We start from the raw sequence: 25,081 nt of genomic DNA on the forward strand, positions 1-25,081 counted from the left end.
CATGGGAATCTGGGATGGAATTCCATGGGAATGGGAATTTGGGAACAGGAATTCCATGGGAATCTGGGAATTTGGGAATAGGAATTCCATGGGAATTTGGGAATCTGGGAATGGGAATTCCATGGTAATTTGGGAATGCAATTCCATGGGAATGGGAATCTGGGAATGGGAATTCCACAGGAATTTGGGAATCTGGGAATGGGAATTCCATGGGAATGGGAATTTGGGAACAGGAATTCCATGGGAATTTGGGAATCTGGGAATGGGAATTCCATGGGAATTTGGGAATGGGAATTCCATGGGAATTTGGGAATTCCATGGAAATGGGAATCTGGGAATGGGAATTCAACGGGAATTTGGGAATTGGGGAAGGGAGGGAGAGCCATGGAGCCGTCCCGGGAGCGCCACTGCCAGGGCAGACCTGGGGGATGCGACATGGGAATTCAATGGGAATGGGAATTTGGGAATGGCAATTTCATGGGAATCTGGGAATGGGAATTCCATGGGAATGGGAATCTGGGAATGGGAATTCCACAGGAATTTGGGAATCTGGGAATAGGAATTCCATGGGAATAGGAATTTGGGAATTCCATGGGAATGGGAATTTGGGAATGGGAATTCCATGGGAATGGGAATTTGGGAATGGGAATTCCATGGGAATTTGGGAATTTGGGAATGGGAACTCCATGGGAATTTGGGAATGGGAATTCCATGGGAATGGGTATCTGGGAATGGGAATTCCATGGTAATTTGGGAATGGGAATTCCATGGGAATTTGGGAATGGGAATTCCATGGGAATTTGGGAATCTGGGAATGGGAATTCCATGGGAATGGGAATTTGGGAATGCTGGGAGAGCCACGGAGCCATCCCAGGAGTGCCACTGCCAGGGCAGCCCTGGGGAAATGGGAATTCAATGGGAATTTGGGAATTCCACAGGAATCTGGGAATCTGGGAATGGGAATTCCATGGGAATGGGAATTTGGGAATTCCATGGGAATTTGGGAATGGGAATTCCATGGAAATGGGAATGGGACTCTAGGAATGGGAATTCCATGGGAATGGGAATCTGGGAATGGGAACTCCATGGGAATGGGAATTCCATGGGAATCAACCTGGGAACGGGAATTTCATGGGAATCTGGGAATGGGAATTCCATGGGAATCAGGGATGGAATTCCATGGGAATCTAGGAATGGGAATTCCATGGGAATTTGGGAACACCAGGAGAGCCATGGAGCCGTCCCAGGAGCGCCACTGCCAGGGCAGCTCTGTGGGAATGGGAATGGATCCAAGGGGATTCCAAAGAAAATTCCAGAGGGTTTTCCCAACATTCCCAATCCAGAGGTGATTCCATCCCTGATCCCCATCTCCATTCCCAGCTCCCCCCACCCCTCAAATCCCAGAATCACAGAACCACCCCCACCCCACATTCCCAACATTCCCAATCCCATAATTCCCACCGTTCCCAATCCCATAATCCCATCATTCCAAATCCCATAATTCCCATTATAATTCCTGTTATAATTCCTGTACCAGGGCGCTCTGGGGGCTGCAGGATCAGGATTTTCTCTTTCTGCAGGAAGTGCAGCTCCCATTCCCAATCCCATAAATCCCATAAATCCCATAAATCCCATAATTCCCATTATAATTCCTGTTATAATTCCTGTACCAGGGCGCTCCGGGGGCTGCAGGATCAGGATTTTCTCTTTCTGCAGGAAGTGCAGCTCCCGTGCCACGTGGCAGGCGGTCAGCGGGCTGTCCCCCGTGATCATCACCACCTGCAATTTTGGGAATTTGGAGCAATTCCCACAAAAATCCCCTTCCCAGACTGACAAAAGGAATGTTCCCAAATCCAGAAGTTTAAATTGGGATTTTCCTAATTTTTCTGCTGGGATTTTCCACATTTTCTTCTTGGAATTTTCCAGGTTTGAGCCTGGAATTTCCCAGTTTTTAGTCTGGAATTTCCCACTTTTCAGTCTGGAATTTTCCAGTTTTCAGTCTGGAATTTTCCTGTTTTTTAGACTGAAATTTCCCAGTTTTGAGCCTGGAATTTTTCCACATTTCAGTCTGGAATTTCCCATTTTCCATTTGGAATTTCCCACTTTTCCACTTAAAATTTTCTCACTTTTCAGTCTGGAATTTTCCCCATTTTCCATTTGGAACTTCCCCACTTTTCCACTTGAAATTTTCTCACATTTCTGTCTGGAATTTTCCCCATTTCCATTTGGAATTTCCCCACTTTTCCACTTGAAATTTTCTCACTTTTCAGTCTGGAATTTTCCCCATTTTCCATTTGGAATTTCCCACTTTTCCACTTAAAATTTTCTCAGTTTTCAGCCTGGAAATTGCCAATTTTCAGACTGATTTTTTTTCCCCTTTTCCATTTGGAATTTTCCCATTTTCAACCTGGAATTTTTCCCTTTTATCACACAGAATTTTCCCGTTTTCAATCCGGAATTTCCAATTTTCCACTCGCAATTTCCCCACTTTTCAGCCTGGAAAGTTCCAATTTCCCTCTCCCACCCCTCTGACAATTCCCCCCCATTCCCCACCCTCCCCAAAATCTGGGAATTCCCAAAATCCCAGGATTCCTCACGCGGTGGGAAGCGCTCTGGATCTCTCGGATCACGGCCTTGGAGTCGGCTTTGAGTGGGGAGGAGACCACGATGAACCCCACAAACCTCAGGTCACATTCCAGGGATTCCCTCTTCATCTCTCTCACCTTTTTTCCATGGAAAAAATCCCAAATTCAGAATTCCCAAATTCCTTAAAAACTCAAATCCCTCCCCCAACACTGATTTTTGGGATTTGAAGAATCCCTGGGATGAGTTTAGGGCTGATAAAAGCTTGAAGTGATCCCAAATTCCCAAAAGAAAAGGAATTTTCATTGGAAAAATTCCTTTGGGATGCTCTAAAATGAGAATTTCCCTGAAAAAATTCCTTTGGGATCCTCAAAACAGTTTCAGGAGTAGGAATTTCCCTGAAAAAAATCCTTCAGGATCCTCTGCAATGAGAATTTCCCTGGAAAAACTCCCCCAAAACCCCAAATTCCACCCCCTAAAAACCTCTCCTTTTACCAACCCCTCTCCCAGTGCTTTCCCAGGCTTGGAATTCCAGGATTTTTCCCATTTTTTCACCTGCTGGTGGCTCAGGGCTCCCAGTTCCTTGTAGCCCAGGGCCAGGACCCGCGCGCCCTCGTGGGAGAATTCCCGATGGATCTCGTGGTAGTTGCTGGGACATTGGGATAACTGGGAAGAAAAATGGGAAAACATTCCATGAGTGAGGAATCTGAGGGAATTCTGGAGGATATTGGTCAAAAATTGGGGAAAATTAGGATATTTGGGGGGAAAGGGAGGCAGGGATTTGGGAGAATCTGGGTGGAATTGGAGGGAATTTGGGATAATTCCATTGGAATTCACAGTTCCCACCCATTTCCATCTCCCTGATCTCCCAACATTCCCAGATTCTCATTTTTTCCTGAAAGTTCCCTCACAACAATCTCAGAGTCCATTTTTCCCTGAAATTTGCCCTCACCACAGGCTCTGGGCCTGTTTTTCCCCACACCACAGGGCAGCCATTTTGAGCTCCCGGCATTCCCAAATTCCCATTTTTCCCAGGAACTTCTCCAATTTTTCCCCTCACTATGACCTGCAGGGTCTTGTGAGCATTCCCAGATTCCCAACTCCCTGTTTTTCCCTGGAATTTGCCCTCAGTATAGGCTCTGGGCCTGTTTTTTCCCTCACCACAGGCTCTGGGCCTGTTCTTTCCCTCACCACAGGGCAGCCATTTTGAGCTCCTGGCATTCCCAAATTCCCATTTTTCCCCGGAATTTCTCCAATTTTCCCCCTCACCATGACCTGCAGCATCTCAGGAGCATTCCCAAATCCCCAATTTTCTGTGAAATCTGCCTTCACCACGGGCTCTGGGCCTGTTTTTCCCCTCACCACAGGCTCTGGGCCTGTTTTTTCCCTCACCACAGGCTCTGGGCCTGTTCTTTCCCTCACCACAGGGCAGCCATTTTGAGCTCCTGGCATTCCCAAATTCCCATTCTTTTTTTTCTCAAATTTCCCCATTTTTCCCCTCACCATGACCTGCAGTGTCTCAAGAGCATTCCCACCATTCCTAACTTCCCATTTTTCCCTGGAATTTGCTCTTGACACAGGCTCTGAACCTGTTTTTCTCCTCACTACAGGTTCTGGGCCTATTCTTTTCCTCATAAAAGAGCAGCCATTTTGAACTCGCAGCATTCCCAAATTCCTATTTTTCCCAAGAATTTTTCCATTTTTTCCCCCTCACCGTTACCTGAAGGATCTTGTGCACATTCCCACCACTCCCAACTCCCCATTTTTCCCTGGAATTTCCCTTTACTGTAGGCTCTGGGCCTGTTTTTTCCCTCATCACAGGCTCTGGGCCTATTCTTCCCCTCACCACAGGGCAGCCATTTTGAGCTCCCGGCATTCCCAAATTCCCATTTTTCCTCATTTTTCTCTGGAATTTCCCCCTCACCATAGCCTGCAGCGTCTCAGGAGCATTCCCAAATCCCTAACTTTCTGTGAAATTTGTCTTCACCATGGGTTCTGGGCCTGTTTCTTCCCTCACCACAGGCTCTGGGCCTGGTCTTCCCCTCACCACAGGGCAGCCATTTTGAGCTCCCACCATTCCCAAATTCCCATTTTCCTAATTTTTCTCTGGAATTTCTCCCTCACCATAGCCTGCAGCGTCTCAGGGGCATTCCCAAATCCCTAATTTTCTGTGAAATTTGCGTTCACCACGGGCTCTGGGCCTTTTTTTCCCTCACCACAGGTTTTGGGCCTGTTCTTCCCCTCACCACAGGGCAGCCATTTTGAGCTCCCACCATTCCCAAATTCCCATTTTTCCCAGGAACTTCTCCAATTTTTCCCCTCACCATGACCTACAGGGTCTCAGGAACATTCCCAACTCCCTAATTTTCTGTGAAATTTGCCTTCACCACAGGCTCTGGGCCTGTTCTTTCCCTCACCACAGGGCAGCCATTTTGAGCTCCTAGCATTCCCAAATTCCCATTTTTCCCAGGAATTTCTCCATTTTTTTCTCGTCACCATGACCTGCAGTGTCTCAACAGCATTCCCACCATTTCTAACTCCCCATTTTTCCCTGGAATTTGCTCTTGACACAGGCTCTGAACCTGTTTTTCTCCTCACTACAGGTTCTGGGCCTATTCTTTCTCTCATAAAAGGGCAGCCATTCTGAACTCCCGGCATTCCCAAATTCCTATTTTTCCCAAGAATTTTTCCATTTTTTCCCCCTCACCATTACCTGAAAGATCTTGTGCACATTCCCACCACTCCCAACTCCCTATTTTTCCCTGGAATTTCCCTTTACTGCAGGGTCTGGGCCCGTTCATCCCCTCACTACAGGCTCTGGGCCTGTTCTTCCCCTCACCACAGGGCAGCCATTTTGAGCTCCCGGCATTCCCAAATTCCCATTTTTCCCAGGAACTTCTCCAATTTTTCCCCTCACCCTGACCTGCAGTGTCTCAGGAGCATTCCCAAATCCCTAATTTTCTGTGAAATTTGCCTTCACCACAGGCTCTTGGGCCTGTTTTTTCCCTCACTACAGGCTCTGAGTCTTCTCTTCCCCTCATCACAAGGCAGCCATTTTGAGCTCCTGGCTTTCTCAAATTCCCATTTTTTCCCCGTTTTTCTCTGGAATTTCCCCCTCACCATGGCCTGCAGTGTCTCAGGAGCATTACCACCATTCCCAACTCCCTGTTTTTCCTTGGAATTTGCCTTTGACACAGGCTCTGGGCCTGTTTCTCCCCTCACTACAGGTTCTGGGCCTATTCTTTCTCTCATAAAAGGGCAGCCATTCTGAACTCCCGGCATTCCCAAATTCCTATTTTTCCCAAGAATTTTTCCATTTTTTCCCCCTCACCATTACCTGAAAGATCTTGTGCACATTCCCACCACTCCCAACTCCCTATTTTTCCCTGGAATTTCCCTTTACTGCAGGGTCTGGGCCCGTTCATCCCCTCACTACAGGCTCTGGGCCTGGTCTTCCCCTCACCACAGGACAGCCATTTTGAGCTCCCGGTATTTGCCAAATTCCTATTTTTCCCAGGAATTTTTCCATTTTTTCCCCTCATCATGACCTGCAGTGTCTCAGGAGCATTCCCAATTCCCTAATTTTCTGTGAAATTTGCCTTCACCATGGGCTCTGGGCCTGTTTTTTCCCTCACCACAGGCTCGGGGCCTGTTCTTTCCCTCACCACAGGGCAGCCATTTTGAGCTCCTGGCATTCCCAAATTCCCATTTTTCCCAGGAACTTCTCCAATTTTTCCCCTCACCCTGACCTGCAGTGTCTCAGGAGCATTCCCAAATCCCTAATTTTCTGTGAAATTTGCCTTCACCACAGGCTCTTGGGCCTGTTTTTTCCCTCACTACAGGCTCTGGGTCTTCTCTTCCCCTCATCACAAGGCAGCCATTTTGAGCTCCTGGCTTTCTCAAATTCCCATTTTTTCCCCGTTTTCCTCTGGAATTTCCCCCTCACCATGGCCTGCAGTGTCTCAGGAGCATTACCACCATTCCCAACGCCCTGTTTTTCCTTGGAATTTGCCTTTGACACAGGCTCTGGGCCTGTTTCTCCCCTCACTACAGGTTCTGGGCCTATTCTTTCTCTCATAAAAGGGCAGCCATTCTGAACTCCCAGCATTCCCAAATTCCTATTTTTCCCAAGAATTTTTCCATTTTTTCCCCCTCACCATTACCTGAAAGATCTTGTGCACATTCCCACCACTCCCAACTCCCTATTTTTCCCTGGAATTTCCCTTTACTGCAGGGTCTGGGCCCGTTCATCCCCTCACTACAGGCTCTGGGCCTGGTCTTCCCCTCACCACAGGGCAGCCATTTTGAGCTCCTGGTATTTCCCAAATTCCTGTTTTTCCCAGGAATTTTTCCATTTTTTCCCCTCATCATGACCTGCAGTGTCTCAGGAGCATTCCCAAATCCCTAATTTTCTGTGAAATTTGCCTTCACCACGGGCTCTGGGCCTGTTTTTCCCTCACCACAGGCTTTGGGCCTGGTCTTCCCCTCACCACAGGGTAGCCATTTTGAGCTCCCACCATTCCCAAATTCCCATTTTCCTAATTTTTCTCTGGAATTTCTCCCTCACCATAGCCTGCAGCGTCTCAGGGGCATTCCCAAATCCCTAATTTTCTGTGAAATTTGCGTTCACCACGGGCTCTGGGCCTTTTTTTCCCTCACCACAGGTTTTGGGCCTGTTCTTCCCCTCACCACAGGGCAGCCATTTTGAGCTCCCACCATTCCCAAATTCCCATTTTTTGTAATTTTTCTCTGGAATTTTTCCCTCACCATGGCCTGCAGTATCTCAAGAGCATTCCCACCATTCCTAACTTCCCCTTTTTCCCTGGAATTTCCCTTTACTGTAGGCTCTGGGCCTGTTTTTCCCTCACCACAGGCTTTGGGCCTGTTTTTCCCCTCACCACAGGGCAGCCATTTTGAGCTCCCGGCATTCCCAAATTCCCATTTTTCCTAATTTTTCTCTGGAATCTCCCCCTCACCACGGCCTGCAGGGTCTTGTGAACATTCCCACCATTCCCAACTCCCTAATTTTCTGTGAGATTTGCCTTCACCATGGGCTCTGGGCCTGTTTTTCTCTCACCACAGGCTTTGGGCCTATTCTTCCCCTCACCACAGGGCAGCCATTTTGAGCTCTTGGCATTCCCAAATTTCCATTTTTCCTCATTTTTCTCCGGAACTTCTCCCTCACCACGGCCTGCAGTGACTTTTGAGCATTCCCACCATTCCCAAATTCCCATTTTTTCCCCCTCACCATGGCGTGCAGGGTCTCAGGAGCGCCCTTGACGGCCGCCAGGTACCGGATTTCTCCCGAGGCGTTTTCCAGGGAAGCCAGCACCGCCATTCTCTTCAGGGCACTGGAGAAATGAAAGCGCTGGTGAATTCTCATTCCCGGAGTTTTTAGACTCCTCGGGAAAACTTTCTCATCTGGAAACAAAAGGAAATCAGGAAATCCTGAAAGGAGGTGCTGGGAGGGAAAAGGATTTGGGAATTGGGGGGGAGGGTTAAAAAAAAATTGGGAATTAGGGGTGGTTTGAGGAGGATTCGGGTGGGAATTGTGGAGAATTCAGAAATTTAAGAGAATTGTAAATCATTCAGGTGAAGTTTTGGATAATATAGGTGGAATTAATCAGAATTCAGATGGAATTTTGGATGATTAAAGTAGAATTCAGGGAGATTTTTGTGAGCATTTTTGTGGGATTTTTCCAGAATTTTTCAATGAGGATTTTGTGAAGATTTTTAGTGGCATACTGTGAGGATTTTGTGAAAATTTTTTGTGACAGACTGTGAGAATTTTCTGGTAATTTTTTGGCAATGATTTCAGAGGATTTTTTCTAGAGATTTTTACAGAAGGATTTTTTGGATTTTTTTTTTTTTGAGAAGATTTTGTGAGAGTTTTGTTAAATTTTTCAGTGAGGATTTCAGGGGGATTTTGGGGGATTTCTATAGAAGGATTTTGTAAGATTGTTGAGATTCTGTGGGAATTTTGGTGGGATTTTTGTAGAACAACTTTGTGGGATTTTCTGTGGGATTTTTTGATAGGGATTCTGTGAAGATTTGCTGGGATTTCTGCAGAAAAATTTTCTGTGCTATTTTTTGTGGGAATTTTGTGGGATTTTCTGTGGGGATTTTTGATGGGGATTCTGTGAGGATTTGCTGCGATTTCTACAGAAAAATTTTGTGCCATTTTTTTGTGGCAATTTTGTGGAATTTTTGGTAGGGATTTTTTTGAGAGATTGTGTGGAATTTTTGTAGAAACATCTTGTGTGATATTTTGTGGAATTCTGCAGAACTTTTGCGCGATTTTTACGCTGCGATTTTTTTTTTCCCCGAGCTTTTCCCACCCGAAACGCCTCAAAATTCCAGGAAAAAAAAATTCCAAGAAAAATTTGAAATTTACCTTTGGTGAGTGTCCAATCCACAGCTGTCAGCATGGCTTTTTCCAGAGGATCCCCCACGATTGTCCCGTCCTCCAGCTGCACCAGGGAATGGCAGCAGGCGATGGCGCGATGAGTTTCCACCGGGATTTCCGACACCGGCAGCACCTCCTTCCCTTCCCTGAGGGAAAATTTGGGATTTTGGGATCATCCCCAAAGGGTTTGGTAAAGGGGGTGAACAGGGAATTGAAGTGAGGGAAAAAAAATTGGGTGAAAAAGTAAAAATTCTGTGAGGAATTGTGTATAATGTGGGGTAAAATTCGATTAAAATGCCATAAAAATCACATTAAAAATTATCACAAAAACACCATAAAATTCCCAGAAAAAAAATTCAGAAAAAATCCTACCAAAAATGTCATAAAATCTCATGAAAATTCCACAAAAAAATTTTCACCAAAAAATCCACCCAAAAACTCCCCAAAATTCCCCAAAAAATTCCCAAAAAATCCCAAAAAAATCCCCCCAAAAATCCCAAAAAACTCCTCAAAAAATCCCAAAAAAAGCCCCAAAAATTCCCAAAAAACCCACCAACAATTCCTAAAAAAAGCCCAAAAAACCCCCAAAAAAGCCCAAAAAATTTCCAAAAAAAGCCAAAAAAAATTCCAAAAAAATCCCAAAAAAACCCCAAAAAACCACCAAAAAATCCCAAAAAATTCCCCAAAAAATCCTAAAAAATCCTAAAAAATCCCAAATTTGCAATTCCCAACCTGAATTTGGGAGCAGCACCCACCTGAGGCCGGCCACCCCTCTGACCACCAGGTGCTCACTGGTCAAGGTCCCGGTTTTGTCGAAGCAGCATACCTGGACCAAAAAATTCCCCAAAAAACCCTAAAAAATTCCCCAAAAAAAGTCCACTAAAAATATCCTAAATAAAGCCCAAAAATCCCTTAAAAAATCTCCAGAAAACTTTTAAAATTCCCCAAAAAAACCCCAAAAAAGGCCCAAAAAATCGCAAAAAAAAATCCGCAAAAATTTAAAATAAAATCCTAAAATATCCCAAAAAAACCCCAAAAAATTCCCAAAAAATCCCAAAAAAAGTCCCAAAAATCCCAAAAAATCCCAAATTTTCAATTCCCAGCTGGAATTTGGGAGCAGCACCCACCTGAGCCCGGCCACCCCTCTGACCACCAGGTGCTCGCTGCTCAAGGTCCCGGTTTTGTCGAAGCAGCAAACCTGGACCAAAAAATTCCCCAATAAACCCTAAAAAATTCTCAAAAAAAGTCCACTAAAAAAAATCCCAAAATAATCCCAAAAATCCCTCAAAAAATCTCCAGAAGAACTTTTAAAATTCCCCAAAAAAACCCAAAAAAGGCCCAAAACATCGCAAAAAATATCCGCAAAAATTAAAAAAAAATCCAAAAAAACCCCAAAAAAATCCCAAAAAAATCCTAAAAAATCCCAAAAAATCCCAGATTTCCAATTCCCAGCTGGAATTTGGGAGCAGCACCCACCTGAGCCCGGTCACCCCTCTGACCACCAGGTGGTCGCTGGTCAAGGTCCCGGTTTTGTCGAAGCAGCAAACCTGGACCAAAAAATTCCCCAAAAAAACCCTAAAAAATTCTCAAAAAAAGTCCACTAAAAAAAATCCCAAAATAATCCCAAAAATCCCTCAAAAAATCTCCAGAAAAACTTTTAAAATTCCCCAAAAAAACCCCAAAAAAGGCCCCAAAAATCGCAAAAAAAATCCACGAAAAATTTTAAAAAAATCCTAAAAAATGCCAAAAAAATTCCCAAAAAATTCCCAAAAAATCCCAAAAAAATCCCAAAAAATCCCAAATTTTCATTTCCCAGCTGGAATTTGGGAGCAGCACCCACCTGAGGCCGGCCACCCCTCTGACCACCAGGTGGTCGCTGGTCAAGGTCCCGGTTTTGTCGAAGCAGCAAACCTGGAGCTTCCCCGCGAACGGGATCCGGAACGGCTCCGTGCAGTACACGTCTGGGAGAGAAAAATTAGGGATTTTTTTGGGGAAAATTGAGATTTTTAGGGGAAAAAATTGAGGGGGAAATGGGGATTTTGAGGAGGAGAAATGGGAATTTAGGGGGGGAAATTTGGAGGAGAAATGGGAATTTTGCGAGGAAAAAAATTGGGAATTTTAAGGGTGAAAAATGGGGATTTGGGGGGAAAATTTGGGATTTTTTTGGGAAAAAATTGGGGATTTTTGGGGGGAAAAATCGGGATCTTTGCAGAGAAAAATCAGGGATTTTTGGGGAGAATTTTGGGGGAAATGGGAATTTTGAGGAGGTAAATTGGGGGAAAATATGGGAAAAACTGGGGGGAAAATGTGGATTTTGGGGGGGGAAAACTGGGATTTTGGGAGGAAAAACTGGGGATTTTGGGAGGTGTGAATGGGGATTTTTGGGGGAAAAAACCGGGAATTTTGTGAGGGAAAATGGGATTTTTTGGGGGAAAAATTGGGATTTTGGGAGGGGGGAAATGGGAATTTTGGGAGAAAAAAATGGGGGGGAAAAAAATCAGAATTTGGTGGGGGGGAAATGGGAATTTTTTGGGAAAAAAAGGGGATTTTGGGGAGTGGCGAAAAGGAATTCTGGGGAAAAAAATCCTGAAAAATCCTAAAAAAATCCCCAAAAATCCCAAAAAAATCCCAAAAAAATCCCAAAAAATCCCCAAAAAATCCTAAAAAATCCCCCAAAAAAATCCCCAAAAAATCCCCAAAAAATCCCCAAAAATTGCCCAAAAAATCCCCCAAAAAATCCCCAAAAAATCCCCAAAAAATCCCAAAAAAATCCCAAAAAAATCCTAAAAAACCCCAAAAAATCCTAAAAAACACCCAAAAAATCCCCAAAAAATCCCCCAAAAAATCCCAAAAAATCCCAAAAAAATCCTAAAAAACCCCCAAAAAGTCCTAAAAAATTCCCAAAAAATCCCCAAAAAAATCCCCAAAAAATCCCCAAAAAATCCTAAAAAAAATCCTAAAAAAAATCCTAAAAAACCCCCAAAAAAAGCCCCAAAAAATCCCAAAAAAATCCCAAAAAATCCCAAAAAAATCCCAAAAAAATCCCAAAAAAATCCCAAAAAATCCCAAAAAAATCCTAAAAAACCCCCAAAAAATCCCCAAAAAAACCCCAAAAAATCCCCAAAAAAATCCCAAAAAAATCCCAAAAAATAAAAAAAAAAATCCCAAAAAATCCCCAAAAATCCCCCAAAAAATCCAAAAAAATCCCAAAAAAAAAATCCCAAAAAAATCCCAAAAAATCCCCCAAAAAATCCCAAAAAATCACCAAAAAATCCCCAAAAAATCCCAAAAAACCCCCAAAAAATCCCCAAAAAATCCCCCCAAAAAATCCCAAAAAAATCCCAAAAAAATCCCCCAAATTTTTCTTTTTCCCCTCTCCCTCCCCCTGCCCAGAATTCCCAATTTTTCCTCTGCTCACAGAGCTTGGCCAGGGCGATCAGGGAGGTGTTGACAGCCAGGGAGAGCTCGATGGGCAGCTCAGGGGGCACCACGGAGGTCAGGATCAGGGCACACTCCAGGAACAGGCGGTACTGGTTCCTCCTGGGGTCCTTGGTGCCTGGGGAGGGAAAAAATTGGGAGAAAAATGAGAAATCTGGGAAAAAACAGGGTGAAAATTGGATAAAATGGGAAAAAACGGGGTAAAAATGGGAAAAAACGGGGTAAAAATGGGGTAAAAATGGGATAAAATGGGGTTAAAATGAGATAAAAATTAAATAAATGGAATAAAAATGGGATAAAAATGAAAAACTTGGCAAAAAATGGGGTAAAAATTGGATTAATGGGATAAAAATTGGATAAAAAATGAGATAAATGGGACAAAAATGGGATAAAAATAAAATAAATGGGATAAAAATGGGATAAAAAGGGTCAGGATCAGGGCACACTCCAGGAACAGGCGGTACTGGTTCCTCCTGGGGTCCTTGGTGCCTGGGGAGGGAAAAAATTGGGATAGAAATGAGAAATATGAAAAAAAACGGGGTGAAAATTGGATAAAAGGGGAAAAAACGGGGTAAAAAAGGGAAAAAACGGGGTAAAAATGGGGTAAAAATGGGATAAAACGGGGTAAAAATGAGATAAAAATTAAATAAATGGAATAAAAATGGGATAAAAATGAAAAACTTCGGAAAAAACGGGGTAAAAATGGGATAAAATGCGGTAAAAATGAGATAAAACTTAAATAAATGGAATAAAAATGGGATAAAAATGAAAAACTTGGGAAAAAATGGGGTAAAAATGGGATAAAATGGGGTTAAAATGAGATAAAAATTAAATAAATGGAATAAAAATGGGATAAAAATGAAAAACTTGGGAAAAAATGGGGTAAAAATTGGATTAATGGGATAAAAATTGGATAAAAATGAGATAAATGGGATAAAAATAGGATAAAAATAAAATAAATGAGATAAAAATGGAATAAAAACGGGATAAAAATGAAATAAATGGGATTAAAATGGGATAAAATGGGAAAAAATGGGATAAAAATGGGAAAAATTGGGGTAAAAATGGGATAAAATGGGAACAGCCAGTGTTGGTTCCTCCTTGGTGCCTGGGGAGGGAAAAAATTGGGGGGAAAACTGAAAATTTGGGCAAAAAAGGGGTGAAAATGGGAGGAAAATGGGAAATTTGGGAAAAAAAGCGTGAAAATTGGATTAACAGGGAAAAAACGGGGTGAAAATGGGATAAAAATGGAATAAATTAGATAAAAATGGAATAAAAATAAAATTAAAAATTTTCTGCTTCCCCCTTTTCCCCTCCAACCCCCACAAAATTCCCAAATCCCCCAAAATTTCCCAAAAAATTCCCCAAAAGAGCCAAAAAAAATCCCAAAAAATCACCCCCAAATTTCCCCAAAATTCCCCAAAAAAATCCCAAAATTTCCCCAAAATTCCCCCAAAAATTCCCAAAAAATCCCAAAAAGTTCCCCCAAAAATTCCCAAGAATAAAAAAAAATCCTAAAAAATTACCAAAAATTCCCCCAAAATTCCCCAAAAATTCCAAAAAATGTCCCCAAAAATTTCCCTAAAAATTTCCAAAAAATTTCAAAAAAAATTCCCAAAAATTTCCAAAAAAATAAAAAAAAAAATCCTGAAAAATTCCCCAAAATTCCCCAAAAATTTCCCAAAAAAATCCCCAAAAAATCCCCCAAAAAATCCAAAAAATTCCCCCAAAAATCCCAAAAATGTCTCAAATCTCCTCAAAAATTCCCCAAAATTTCCAAAAAAGTCCTCAAAAATTCCTCAAAAACTCCCCCAAAAAGTCCCAAAAAATCCCAAGAAATTCCCAAAAAATTCCACAAAATTCACAAAAAATTCCCCCAAAGTTAAAAAAAAATCCCAAAAAATTCACAAAAATTCCAAAAAAATTCCCAAAAAATTCCCAAAAACGCCTAAAAAATTCTGAAAAATTTCCCAAAAATTTCCCAAAAACTCCCCCCAAAAATTCCCAAAAAATTCCAAAAAATCCCCCTAAAAATTACCCAAGAATTCCTAAAAAATTCCCAAAAATTCCCCCCAAAAATTCTCAAAAAAATCCCAAAAAATCAAAAAAAATTCCCCCAAAAATTCCTAAAAATTCACAAAAAATTCCCAAAAGTTAAAAAAAAAATCCCCAAAAAATTCTAAAAAATAAAAAAAAATTCCTCAAAAGTTCCCAAAAAAATTCCCAAAATTTTCCCAAAAATTTCCAAAAAAATTCCCAAAAAACCCAAAATAATTTCCAAAAATTCCCCAAAAAATTCCCAAACATTTCCCAAAAATTCCCAAAAAACTCCCAAAAATTCCCAAAAGATTCCCAAAAAATTCCAAAAAATTCCCAAAAATTAAAAAAAAAATCCCATAACCCCCCCTAAAAATTACCCAAAAATTCCCCAAAAATTCCCAAAAATTCCCCAAAAATTGCACAAAAATTCCTAAAAATTCCCCAAAATTCCCCAAAAATTTCCCAAAAAAATCCCCAAAAAATCCCCCAAAAAATCCAAAAAATTCCCCCAAAAATCCCAAAAATGTCTCAAATCTCCTCAAAAATTCCCCAAAATTTCCAAAAAAGTCCTCAAAAATTCCTCAAAAACTCCCCCAAAAAGTCCCAAAAAATCCCAAGAAATTCCCAAAAAATTCCACAAAATTCACAAAAAATTCCCCCAAAGTTAAAAAAAAATCCCAAAAAATTCACAAAAATTCCAAAAAAATTCCCAAAAAATTCCCAAAAACGCCTAAAAAATTCTGAAAAATTTACCAAAAATTTCCCAAAAACTCCCCCCAAAAATTCCCAAAAAATTCCAAAAAATCCCCCTAAAAATTACCCAAGAATTCCTAAAAAATTCCCAAAAATTCCCCCCAAAAATTCTCAAAAAAATCCCAAAAAATAAAAAAAAAATTCCCCCAAAAATTCCTAAAAATTCACAAAAAATTCCCAAAAATTAAAAAAAAAATCCCCAAAAAATTCTAAAAAATAAAAAAAAAATTCCTCAAAAGTTCCCAAAAAAATTCCCAAAATTTTCCCAAAAATTTCCAAAAAAATTCCCAAAAAACCCAAAATAATTTCCAAAAATTCCCCAAAAAATTCCCAAACATTTCCCAAAAATTCCCAAAAGATTCCCAAAAAATTCCAAAAAATTCCCAAAAATTAAAAAAAAATCCCATAACCCCCCCTAAAAATTACCCAAAAATTCCCCAAAAATTCCCAAAAATTCCCAAAAATTCCCCAAAAATTGCACAAAAATTCCTAAAAATTCCCCAAAATTCCCCAAAAATTTCCCAAAAAATCCCCCAAAAATTCCCAAAAATTGCCCAAAAAATTCCCCAAAATTGCTCAAAAAATTCCCAAAATCCCCCCAAAAATTAGCCAAAAATTCCAAAAAAATTCCCAAAAAATTCCTCAAAAATTCCCAAAAAATCCCAAAAATCCCCCCCAAAATTACCCAAAATCCTCAAAAAATTCTAAAAAATTTTTTTTAAAATTCCTCAAAAGTTCCCAAAAAATTCCCAAAAATTTCCCAAAAATTCCCAAAAAATTCTCAAAAAAATCCCAAAAAATAAAAAAAAATTTCCCCCCAAAATTCCTAAAAATTCACAAAAAATTCCCAAAAACTAAAAAAAAATCCCCAAAAAATTCTAAAAAATTTTTTTAAAAATTCCTCAAACGTTTCCAAAAAAATTCCCAAAGTTTTCCCAAAAAATTCCCAAAAAAATCCCAAGAAATTAAAAAAAAGTTCCCAAAAATTCCCAAAATTCTCCAAAAAATTCCCAAAAAATTTCAAAAAAATTCCTCAAAAATTAAAAAAAAATTCCTAAAAAATTACAAAAAATTCCCCAATCCCCAAAAAATCCCAAAGAATTCCAAAAAATTCCCCAAAAATTCCCAAAAATTCCCCAAAAAATAAAAAATTCCTGAAAAATTCCCCAAAATTCCCCAAAAATTCCCCCAAAAAATCCCAAAAATTCCCCAAAATTCCCAAAAAAAATCCCAAAATTTTCCCAAAAATTCCCAAAAAATTCCCAAAAAAATCCCAAAGAATTGCCCAAAATTTCCCAAAAATTCCCCCTAAAATTCCCCAAAAATTACCCAAAAAATTCCCCAAAAATCCCCCCAAAAATTCCCAAAAAATTCCCAAAAATTCCAAAAAATTCCTAAAAAATCCCTCAAAAATTCACAAAAATTACCCCAAAAATTCCCACAAAATTCCCCAAAAAAATCCCAAAACTTCACAAAAACTTCCCCCAAAATAAAAAAAAAATCCCCAAAAAATCCAAAAAATTCCCCCAAAATTCCCAAAAATCCAAAAAAAATCCCCCAAAAATCCCAAAAAAATCCAAAAAATTCCCCTAAAAATTAAAAAAAATTTCCCAAAAAATTTCCACAAATTTCCCAAAAATTCCCAAATCCCCAATCGCACCCTGGATCCAGACGTAGGCGGCGGCGGCCACGGCGAAGACGAGCAGGAAGAGGATGAAGATGAACGTCTCCAGGTTGTTGGCTGTGACTCTTTTCACCCCAAACAGGATGGTCCTGAGCAGCTTCCCCTGGGAAAGAGAATTCCAGAACATTCCAGAGAAAAATCCCAGAAAATCCCAGAGAAATCCCAGGGGATTCCAGAAAGTTCCAGGAAAAAATCCCAGAAAATTCCAGAAAAATCTCAGGGAATTCCTTGAAAGTTCCATGGGAATTCCAGGAAAATTCCAGAAAAAAATCCCAGGGAATTCCAGAAAATCCCAGAAAAAAGCCCAGGGAATCCCACAAAAATTCCAAGAAAATTCCACTAAAAAATCCCCAAAAATTACATGAAAATTCCAAGGAATTCCAGAAAAATTCCAGGAAAAATCCCAGGGAATTCCAGAAAATTCCAGGAAAAATCCCAAGGAATTCCAGGAAAATCCCAGGGAATTCCAAGAAAAAGGTCCCAGAAAATTCCAGAAAAAAATACCAGAAAAATTCCAGAAAAATCCCAGGGAATTCCAGGAAGATTCCAGAAAAATTCAGGGAAAATTCCAGGGAAATCCCAGAAAAATTCCAAGGAAATCCCAGAAAATTCCAGAAAAAACCCAGGAAATTCCAGGAAAAAACCCCAGGGAATTCCAGAAAATTCCAGGAAAGATCCCAGAGAATTCTAGGAAAAAATCCCAGAGAATTCCAGAAAAATTCCAGAAAAATTCAGTGAAAATTCCAGGGAAAATTCCAGGGAAACCCCAGAAAATTCCAGAAAAATCCCAGAAAATTCCAGAAAAATTCCGGGAAAAATTCCAGGGAAAAAATCCCAGGGAATTCCAGAAAAATCTCAGGGAATTCCTTGAAAGCTCCATGGGAATTCCAGAAAAAATCCCAGGAAAAATCCCAGAGAATTCCAGAAATATCCCAGGGAATTCCAGGGAAATTCCAGGGAAAATCCCAGGGGATTCCAGAAAATTCCAGAGAAAATCCCAGGGAATTCCTTGAAAGTTCCATGGGAATTCCAGGAAAATTCCAGAAAAAAATCCCAGAAAATCCCAGAAAAATTCCAGAAAAATCTCATGGAATCCCACAAAAATTCCAAGAAAATTCCACGAAAAAAATCACAAAAAATTACATGAAAATTCCAAGGAATTCCAGAAAAAATCCCAGAAAAAATCCCAGGGAATCCCACAAAAATTCCAGGAAAAAATCCCAAAAAATTACAGGAAAATTCCAGGGAATTCTAGGAAATTCCAGAAAAAAATCTCAGGGAATGCCAGAAAAATTCCAGGAACATTCCAGAGAAATACCAGGAAAATTCCAGGGAATTCCAGGGAAATTCCAGAAAAAATCCAGGAAAAAATCCCAGGGAATTCCAGGGAATCCCAGAAAAAAAATCCCAGGGAAATACCAGGAAAATTCTAGAAAAATCCCAGAAAATTCCAGGAAAAATCCCAGGCAACTAAAAAAAAAACAACCCAGGGAATTCCAGGAAAATTCCAGAAAAAATTCCAGGAAAATTCCAGAAAAAATACCAAGGAAATTCCAGAAAAATTCCGGGAAAAATTCCAGGAAAAAAATCTCAGGGAATTCCAGAAAATTCCAGGAAAAAATCCCAGAAAATTCCAGAAAAATCTCAGGGAATTCTTTGAAAGTTCCATGGGAATTCCAGGAAAATTCCAGAAAAAAATCCCAAAGAATTCCAGAAAATCCCAGAAAAAATCCCAGGGAATCCCACAAAAATTCCAAGAAAATTCCACGAAAAAATCCCAAAAAATTACATGGAAATTCCAAGGAATTCCAGAAAAATTCCAGGAAAAATCCCAGGGAATTCCAGGAAAATTCCAGAAAAAAAATCCCAGGGAATTCCAAGAAAAAGGTCCCAGAAAATTCCAGAGAAAAATACCAGGAAAATTCCAGAAAAATCCCAGGGAATTCCAGGAAAATTCCAGAAAAAAAATCCCAGGGAATTCCAGGAAAAAAGTCCCAGAAAATTCCAGAAAAAAAAAAAAAAACAGGAAAATTCCAGATAAATCCCAGGAAATTCCAGGAAGTTTCCAGAAAAATCCCAGAGAATTCCAGAAAAAAAAGTACCAGAAAATTCCAGAGAAAAATACCAGGAAAATTCCAGAAAAAACACCAGGGAATTCCAGGAAATCCCAGAAAAAAAATCCCAGAAAATTCCAGGAAAATTCCAGAGAAAATCCCAGGGAAATCCTTGAAAGTTCCATGGGAATTCCTGGAAAATTCCAGAAAAATTCTCAGGGAATTCCAGAAAAATCCAGAAAAATCTCATGGAATTCCACAAAAATTGCAGGAAAATCCCGAGGAATTGCAGGAAAAATTCCAGGGAAAATTCCAGAAACATCCCAGGGAATTCCTTGAAAGTTCCATGGGAATTCCAGGAAAATTAAAAAAAAAATAATCCCAAGGAATTCCAAGAAAATTCCAGAAAAATTTCATGGAATTCCAGAAAAATTCCAGGAAAATCCCAAAGAATTGCAGGAAAAATTCCAGGGAAAATTCCAGAAACATCCCAGGGAATTCCTTGAAAGTTCCATGGGAATTCCAGGAAAATTCCAGAAAAAAAATCCCAGAGAATTCCAGGAAAATTCCAGAAAAAAATCACAGGGAATTCCAAGGAAATTAAAAAAAAAAAAACCCACAGGGAAAATTCCAGAAAAATCCCAGGGAATTCCAGGAAAAATTCCAGAAAAAAATCCAAGGAATTCCAGAAAATTCCAGGAAAAAATCCCAGAAAATTCCAGAAAAGTCCCAGGGAATTCCAGGAAAAAGTCCAGAAAAATACCAGGGAATTCCAGAAAAATTCCAGGAAAAAAAATCCCAGAAAATTCCATAAAAATACCAGGGAATTCCAGGAAAAATCCAGAAAAAAATCCCAGGGAATTCCAAGAAAATTCCAGAGAATTCCAGAGAAAATCCCAGAGAATTCCAGGGAAACTCCAGAAAAAAATCCCAGGGAATTCCATGAAAAATTAAAAAAAAATCCCAGGGAATTCCAGGAAAATTCCAGAAAAATTCTCAGGGAATTCCAGAAAAAAATCCCGGGGAATTCCATGAAAAATTAAAAAAAAACCCAGGGAATTCCAGGAAAATTCCAGAAAAAAATCCCAGAAAATTCCAGAAAAATCCCAATAAATCCAGGAAAACACAAATTCCAACTCCAGGAAAATTTGGATTTTTTTTCCCAACTCTTGGAATTCTTCCCTTTGCCCTCCCTGCCCCAGCCCATTCCCAGGAATTTGGGAATTTTGGGAATTTTGGGAATTCCAGGCTCACCTGGGAGGTGTTGAATCCGGTGCGGAGGGCGAAGGCCAAGCACCCGTTATCCACGGCTGGGGGGGAATGGAGGAGAAAAATTGGGAATTTAGCTGGGAAATATCCCAAAAAATCCCTGAGGAATTTCAGGAAATATTCCAGGAAATCCCTGAGGAATTCCAGGAATATTCCAGGAATTATCCCAAAGGAATTCCAGAAAATATCCCAGGAAATCCCTGAGGAATTCCAGGAATATTCCAGGAATTATCCCAAGAAATCACAAATAATTCCAGGAAAAATCCCCAGAAATCCTCAGAAAATTCTGAGAAAATTCCAGGAATTATCCCAAGAAATCCCAGGAATATTCCAGAAATTATCCCAAGAAATCCCTGAGGGATTCCAGGAATATTCCAGGACATCCTGAGAAAATCCCAAGGGAATTCCAGGAAATATTTCAGGAATTATTCCAAGGAATCCTGAGGGAATTCCAGGAAATATTCCACTAAATCCCAAAGGAATTCCAGGAAAAATTCCAGGAATTATCCCAAAAAATCCTGAGAAAATTCCAGGAAAAATCCCAGAAAATCCCAAAGGAATTCCAGGAATATTCTAGGAATTATCCCAAAAAATCCCAAATAATTCCAGGACAAATCCTAGGAAATCCTGAGAAAACCCCAAGGGAATTCCAGGAATTATCCCAGGAAATCCCAAAGGAATTCCAGAAAAATCCAGGATATCCTGACAAAATCCCAAGGGAATTCCAGGAATTATCCCAAGAAATCCCTGAGGAATTCGAAGAGTACTCCAGAAATTATCCCAAAAAATCCCTGAGAGAATTCCAGGAAAACTCCCAGGAAATCCCAAAGGAATTCCAGGAATATTCTAGGAATTATCCCAAGAAATCCCTGAGGAATTCCAGAAAATATTCCAGGAAATCCTGAGAAAATCCCAAAGGAATTCCAGGAATATTTCAGGAATTATCCCAAGAAATCCCAAAGGAATTCCAGGAAAAATCCCAGGAAATCCTGAGAAAATCCCAAGGGAATTCCAGGAATTATCCCCGGAAATCCCAAAGGAATTCCAGGAAATATTCCAGAAATTATCCCAAGAAATCCCAAAAGAATTCCAGGAATATTCCAGAAATTATCCCAAGAAATCCTGAGGGAATTCCAGGAAAGATCCCAGGAAATCCCACAGGAATTCCAGAAAATATTCCAGGACATCTTGAGAAAACTCCAAGAAAATCCCAGGAAAAATCCCAAGAAATCCTGAGAAAATTCCAAGGGAATTCCAGGAATTATTCCTGAAATACTCTTGGGATTTTCTGGGATTATCCCAAGAAATCCCAAGGGAATTCCAGGAAAAATCCCAGGAAATCCCAAAAGAATTCCAGGAAAAACCCCCAAAAATCCTGAGAAAATTCCAAGAGAATTCCAGGAATTATCCCAGGAAATCCCAGGAATATTCCAGGAATTATCCCAAGAAATCCCTGAGGAATTCCAAGAAAAATTCCAGGACATCCTGAGAAAATCCCAAAAGAATTCCAGGAAATATTTCAGGAATTATCCCAAGAAATCCCTGAGGAATTCGAGAAAATATTCCAGGAAAACCTGAAAAAATTCCAAGGGAATTCCAGGAATATTCCAGAAATTATCCCAAGAAATCCCAAAAAAATTCCAGGAAAAATCCCCAAAAATCCTGAAAAAATTCCAAGAGAATTCCAGGAATTATCCCAGGAAATCCCAGGAATATTCCAGGAATTATCCCAAGAAATCCCTGAGGAATTCCAAGAAAAATTCCAGGACATCCTGAGAAAATCCCAAGGGAATTCCAGGAATATTCCAGGAAAAAATCCCAAGAAATCCCAAATAATTCCAAGAATTTGGTGCTTGAAATTCCAGGGAATTTTGGGGTGGGAATCTGGGATTTGGGAATGGGAATTTGGGAATTTCAGGGTGGAAATTTGGGATTTTTGGGATCCCAGGGTGGGATTTTGGGAATCCCAAGGTGGGAATTTGGGATTTTTGGGAATTCCAGGATGGGAATTTGGGATTTTTGGGAATTCCAGGATGGGAATTCAGGATTTTTTGGGATCCCAGGAGTGGGAATTTGGGATTTTGGGGATTCCAGGGTGGGATTTTGGGAATCCCAAGGTGGGAATTTGGGATTTTTTGGGATTTCAGGATGGGAATTTGGGATTTTTGGGCTGTAAATTTGGGATTTTGGGGATCCCAGGATGGGAATTTCGGATTTTTGGGATTTCAGGGTAGGATTTTGAGAATTCCAAGGAGGGAATTGAGGATTTTTGGGGATCCCAGGGTGGAAATTCAGGATTTTTGGGAATTCCAGGAGTGGGAATTTGGGATTTTTGGGATTCCAGGGTGGGATTTTTGGGAATTCCAGGATGGGAATTCAGGATTTTTGGGAATTCCAAGGTGAGAATTCAGGATTTTGGGAATTCCAGGATGGGAATTTGGGATTTTTGGGATTTCAGGGTGGGATTTTGAGAATTCCAAGGTGGGAATTGAAGATTTTTGGGGATCCCAGGGTGGGAATTTGGGATTTTGAGGATCCCAGGATGGAAATTCAGAATTTTGGGGTCCCATCTCACGTCTGAGCCCCGCTGACGCTCTCTGGGGAGGGGATGTCCCAGTGGGGATTTTAGGATGGGAATTTGGAATTTTTGAGCTGTAAATTCAGGATTTTTGGGAATCCCAAGGATGAGAATTCAGGATTTTTGGGAATTCCAAGGTGGGAATTAATGATTTTGGGGTCCCATCTCACGCCTGAGCCCCGCAGACGCTCTCTGGGGGGGGTGTCCCAGTGGGGATTTTTAGATGGGAATTTGGGATTTTTGAGCTGTAAATTCAGGATTTTTGGGAATCCCAAGGATGGAAATCCAGGATTTTTGGGAATTCCAAGGTGGGAATTAATGATTTTAAGGTCCCATCTCACGTCTGAGCCCTGCAGAAGCTCTCTGGGGGGGGATGTGCTGAACCACTCGAGTGCCCCCGAACAGGACGTGGAGCCGCCCGTCCTCGCTCAGCTGCAGCTGCCGCTCGGGGCTCAGCCCCTCCACGGGCTCCTGGGGGAGGAAAAGATTCAATTCCCATCACAATTCCCACTTTCCCCCCTTTTCCCATTTTTTTCCTAATTTTTCCAATTTTTTTCCCTTTTTTTTCTCAATTTTTCCTGATTTTTTCCCCAATTTTTCGCTGTTCTCGACCAATTTTTCCCCATTTTTCCTCCTGATTTTTCCCATTTTCCTCACCCAATTTTCCCATTTTTCCTCCCCCAATTTTTCCTCTTCTTTCCCCATTTCCCCTCCATTTTTTCCTCATTTTTCCCATAATTTTTCCCATTTTTTCCTCCAATTCTTCCAATTTTTCCCCAATTTTTCCCCATTTTTACCAATTTATTTTTTCCCCAATTTCCCCATTTTTTGCCCCAATTTTCCCCCAACTTTTTCCCAATTTTTTCCACCAATTCTTCCTTTTTCCCCCAATTTTTCCCCCATTTCTCCCAGTTTTTCCCCATTTTTCCCAATTTATTTTTCCCCAATTTTCCCCATTTTTTGCCCACTTTTGCCAAATTTTCCCCCGTTTTTTCCTCCAATTCTTCCAACTTTTCCCCAATTTTCCCCCATTTATCCTCAATTTTTCTCCCATTTTTCCCCCATTTCTCCCAATTTTTTCCCCATTTATCCCAATTTTCCCCCATTTTTCCCCATTTATTTTTTCCATTTTTTCCCCAATTTTTCTCCCATTTTTCCCCCATTTATCCCATTTTTTCCCCATTTCTCCCCATTTATTTTTCCCCATTTTTCCCCCATTCTCCCCAATTTATTCCCCATTTTTCCCCATTTCTTTTCCCCATTTTTTGCCCCGTTTTCCCCATTTTTTCCCCATTTTCCCCAATTTTTTCCCCATTTTTTCCTCCAATTCTTCCATTTTTTCCCCCCATTTATCCCAATTTTTCCCCATTTTTCCCCCAATTTCTCCCCAATTTTTTCCCAAATTTTTCCTCCAATTCTCCCTTTTTTCCCCATTTTTCCCCCAATTTTCCCCCAATTTTTCCCCATTTCTCCCCATTTATTTTTCCCCATTTTTTCCCCATTTTCCCCAATTTTTCTCCCATTTTTCCCCCATTTATCCCATTTTTTCCCCATTTCTCCCCATTTCTTTTCCCCATTTTTTGCCCCGTTTTCCCCAATTTTTCCCCATTTATCCCCCATTTTCCCCTTTATTTCCCCATTTATTCCCCCCACCTTCATCTGCGGCACGGACTCTCCGGTCAGCATCGCCTCGTCCACCACGCAGCGCCCGCGCAGCAGGAGCAGATCACAGGGCACCAGATTCTCCTGGGGGGAGCGACCTGGGGGGGAAAAATCCAAAATTCCCATAAATCCCAAAATTCCCCAAATTCCCAGAGCAAAAAAATCCATTTTCCCTTTTTTTAAAGGAAATTTCCCATTAAAAATCCAATTTTAAAGGAAATTTTCCATGAAAATTCCCATTTTTAGGCCATTTTTTCTACAGAAATTCCCATTTTAGGTCGTTTTTAACACAGAAATTCCCATTTTAAATAAAAATTCCCATTTTTAACCCATTTTTTAAATAAAAATTCCCATTTTTAACCCATTTTTCAAATGAAAATTTCAATTTTTAGCCCATTTTTCAAATGAAAATTCTCATATTTTCCACAGAAATTCCCATTTTTAACCCATTTTTCAAATTAAAATTTCAATCTCTAGCCCATTTTTAAATGAAAATTCCCATTTCTAGGCCGCTTTTAAAAAGAAAATTCCCATTTTTAAATAAAAATTCCCATTTTTAACTCATTTTTAAAATAAAAATTCCCATTTAAAAGAAAATTTTCCATTAAAAAATC

General features: G+C 40.4%; 1 protein-coding gene across 1 annotated transcript in view; it reads right to left on the reverse strand.

The window, feature by feature from the left end:
• ATP13A1 (ATPase 13A1) overlaps positions 1 to 25,081 on the reverse strand; it is a 62,123-nt gene that overhangs the window by 17,702 nt on the left and 19,340 nt on the right. Inside the window, exons 7-17 of the mRNA XM_033083749.2 lie at positions 24,459 to 24,565; positions 23,147 to 23,276; positions 20,213 to 20,268; positions 16,881 to 17,007; positions 12,408 to 12,545; positions 10,830 to 10,950; positions 8,978 to 9,135; positions 7,832 to 8,004; positions 3,139 to 3,249; positions 2,598 to 2,723; positions 1,671 to 1,779 (exon numbers count right to left, since the gene is read on the reverse strand). Coding sequence (XP_032939640.1) covers positions 1,671 to 1,779; positions 2,598 to 2,723; positions 3,139 to 3,249; positions 7,832 to 8,004; positions 8,978 to 9,135; positions 10,830 to 10,950; positions 12,408 to 12,545; positions 16,881 to 17,007; positions 20,213 to 20,268; positions 23,147 to 23,276; positions 24,459 to 24,565 — 1,356 coding nt within the window. The remainder of the gene's footprint in view (positions 1 to 1,670; positions 1,780 to 2,597; positions 2,724 to 3,138; positions 3,250 to 7,831; positions 8,005 to 8,977; positions 9,136 to 10,829; positions 10,951 to 12,407; positions 12,546 to 16,880; positions 17,008 to 20,212; positions 20,269 to 23,146; positions 23,277 to 24,458; positions 24,566 to 25,081) is intronic.

This window comes from Catharus ustulatus, chromosome 33 (genome assembly GCF_009819885.2).
Source record: "Catharus ustulatus isolate bCatUst1 chromosome 33, bCatUst1.pri.v2, whole genome shotgun sequence".
Lineage (NCBI taxonomy): Eukaryota > Metazoa > Chordata > Aves > Passeriformes > Turdidae > Catharus > Catharus ustulatus.